The 1,908-nt window shown below is 43.4% G+C and overlaps 1 protein-coding gene across 1 annotated transcript in view; it reads right to left on the minus strand.

The window, feature by feature from the left end:
* LOC102825043 (mesoderm-specific transcript homolog protein-like) overlaps positions 1-899 on the minus strand; it is a 2,927-nt gene extending 2,028 nt beyond the window's left edge. The window contains exon 1 of the mRNA XM_006872317.1: positions 3-899. Within this exon, the coding sequence (XP_006872379.1) occupies positions 3-899 (897 nt within the window). The remainder of the gene's footprint in view (positions 1-2) is intronic.
* Positions 900-1,908: the final 1,009 nt, after the last annotated feature.

Genomic DNA, 1,908 nt, shown 5'->3' on the forward strand with positions numbered 1-1,908 from the left:
GCATTCAAGAAGTCCATGGGATCCTCTAGCTGTGGGTAGTGCCTAATGTGGTCATCCAGAATCGACACTGTGGAGCGTGGCAGTGTTTTCCTGTACAGCTCCAAAAACTCTGGGTAGGGGTTCAAGGGATCCAATGGCCCGTAGATAAAATGAATGGGAACAGTTACAGAGGCCAGGGCGCCCACCCAGCGTCTTCTAAACTTCTTCCTCTGGTTGATGTACTGTAGGAGACTGTCAATAACAAAGTTCCTGTCATTGTTACGAATCCCTGCCCATATGTCCCGCAGCTCACTCTCGGAGGGCCGGGTGTAGGGCCCAAAGATGGAGGTCAGACCTCGAGAGAACACAAAGAAGTTCATCAAGCGTGTGAGAAAGGGCGACAGCAGGCCTCCATCTTTGAGTAGCTTCTGGAGAAGGAGAGGACGGTGAGTCTCAGGAAAGATACTGCCATTTGACAGACACAGACTCTTGATGGTGAGCCGCCCAGATCGATTCTGCTTGTACCTGTAGAGCAGTTCCTGCACCACAATGTTCCTATAGTCGTGAGACAGATGGTTGACCCTACAGTTCTGGAGCTCCAGATGCCGCAAGAGTGCCTCCACGATGCTGGCCTGCTCAAATATGAAGTAGTGGTGCGGTCTCGGTTTGTCACTGAAGCCAAAGCCCAAGAAATCCAGAGCAATTACTCGATGAAACCTTAGGGTCAGACCTTCCCAAATCTTGTACCAATCGTAGCTGGATGCTAGGAAGCCATGTAGTAGAAACACAATCTCTGGACTTCCCACCACACCCACAGAATCTTGGTAGAAGATGCGCAGTCCCTTGTAGGTGAAGAATTTGCCTGAGGATTTCCATGAGTGAAGTGCTGGGGATAGTGGGATGTGGACATAGGGGAACATATAAATAAGATGTGGTGCTATGGGCTAATTTGCTGGAGTGTAAGGTTGGTTTGAACTGTAAGGTCAAGTATTCAAGGTCACCAATTGCTCCTCAGAAACCCTATACAGGGTCACTATGAGCTGGAACCAACACAACGGCACTTAACAACAATAATTCTCACTTTATTTTATGCTCACAAATCTCAAGTTTGTCCTCACAACTAGCTCACAATCTTAGTAGTTTGCTATATAATGTCTCCACAAACCCAAACAATTTTGTTGCCTTTTCATTTCTATTTCTTATACCCAGACCTCCCTCTTCTATCAAATGGTAACTGTCAGTTCTAATTCTACTACAAAATAAAAGTAAAGTTCTATCTCACATCAACTTTGTACCAAAAAATATGAGTATGTCTGTTGCTGTTAAGTGCTGTTGAGTAGATTCTGACCCACACTGACCCTGTGTAGGGTTTCCAAGGAGTAGCTGGCAAGATTGAATGGCAACCTTGGGGTTCAAATCAACTGTGCAGTCCAGTGCCTAAACCCACAGTGCCACACCAGGACTCCATGATTATGTCTTGGTCTCTCTTTATACTACCTTTTTTTTCTGTTTAACAGTGATTAATTTTCCATCCTTGATCCAAGTCAATCTTTATTTGTATTCTGGATTCCACTCCAATTATTCTGAATAGAGGGTCCTTTGCTCTTTTAATTATCACCTTCTGTAACCTACTAATGATCCCCACTCTGCTGGTCATTTCCAAAAACTAAGACACATACTGCAAGTGCTTTCCCCTGCTGCCACCTCACTTTTCTGTACTTCTAAGAGGAAAATACAATATTCAACATACTCTTATTTTCTCTTGATTGCATTCCAATTAGGCATTTCTTCCTAGCCCACTTTAAAACAGCAATGTCAAAAAAATTCAAATTTATCAAAATCAATGATTTCTTGTCTTATTTTAAATGTTCAACAATATCAGGAAACATTGATTACAGAAAGCTTGTAAGCCCATCTTCAGCCTATAAC

Source organism: Chrysochloris asiatica, unplaced genomic scaffold (genome assembly GCF_000296735.1).
Source record: "Chrysochloris asiatica unplaced genomic scaffold, ChrAsi1.0 scaffold00193, whole genome shotgun sequence".
Lineage (NCBI taxonomy): Eukaryota > Metazoa > Chordata > Mammalia > Afrosoricida > Chrysochloridae > Chrysochloris > Chrysochloris asiatica.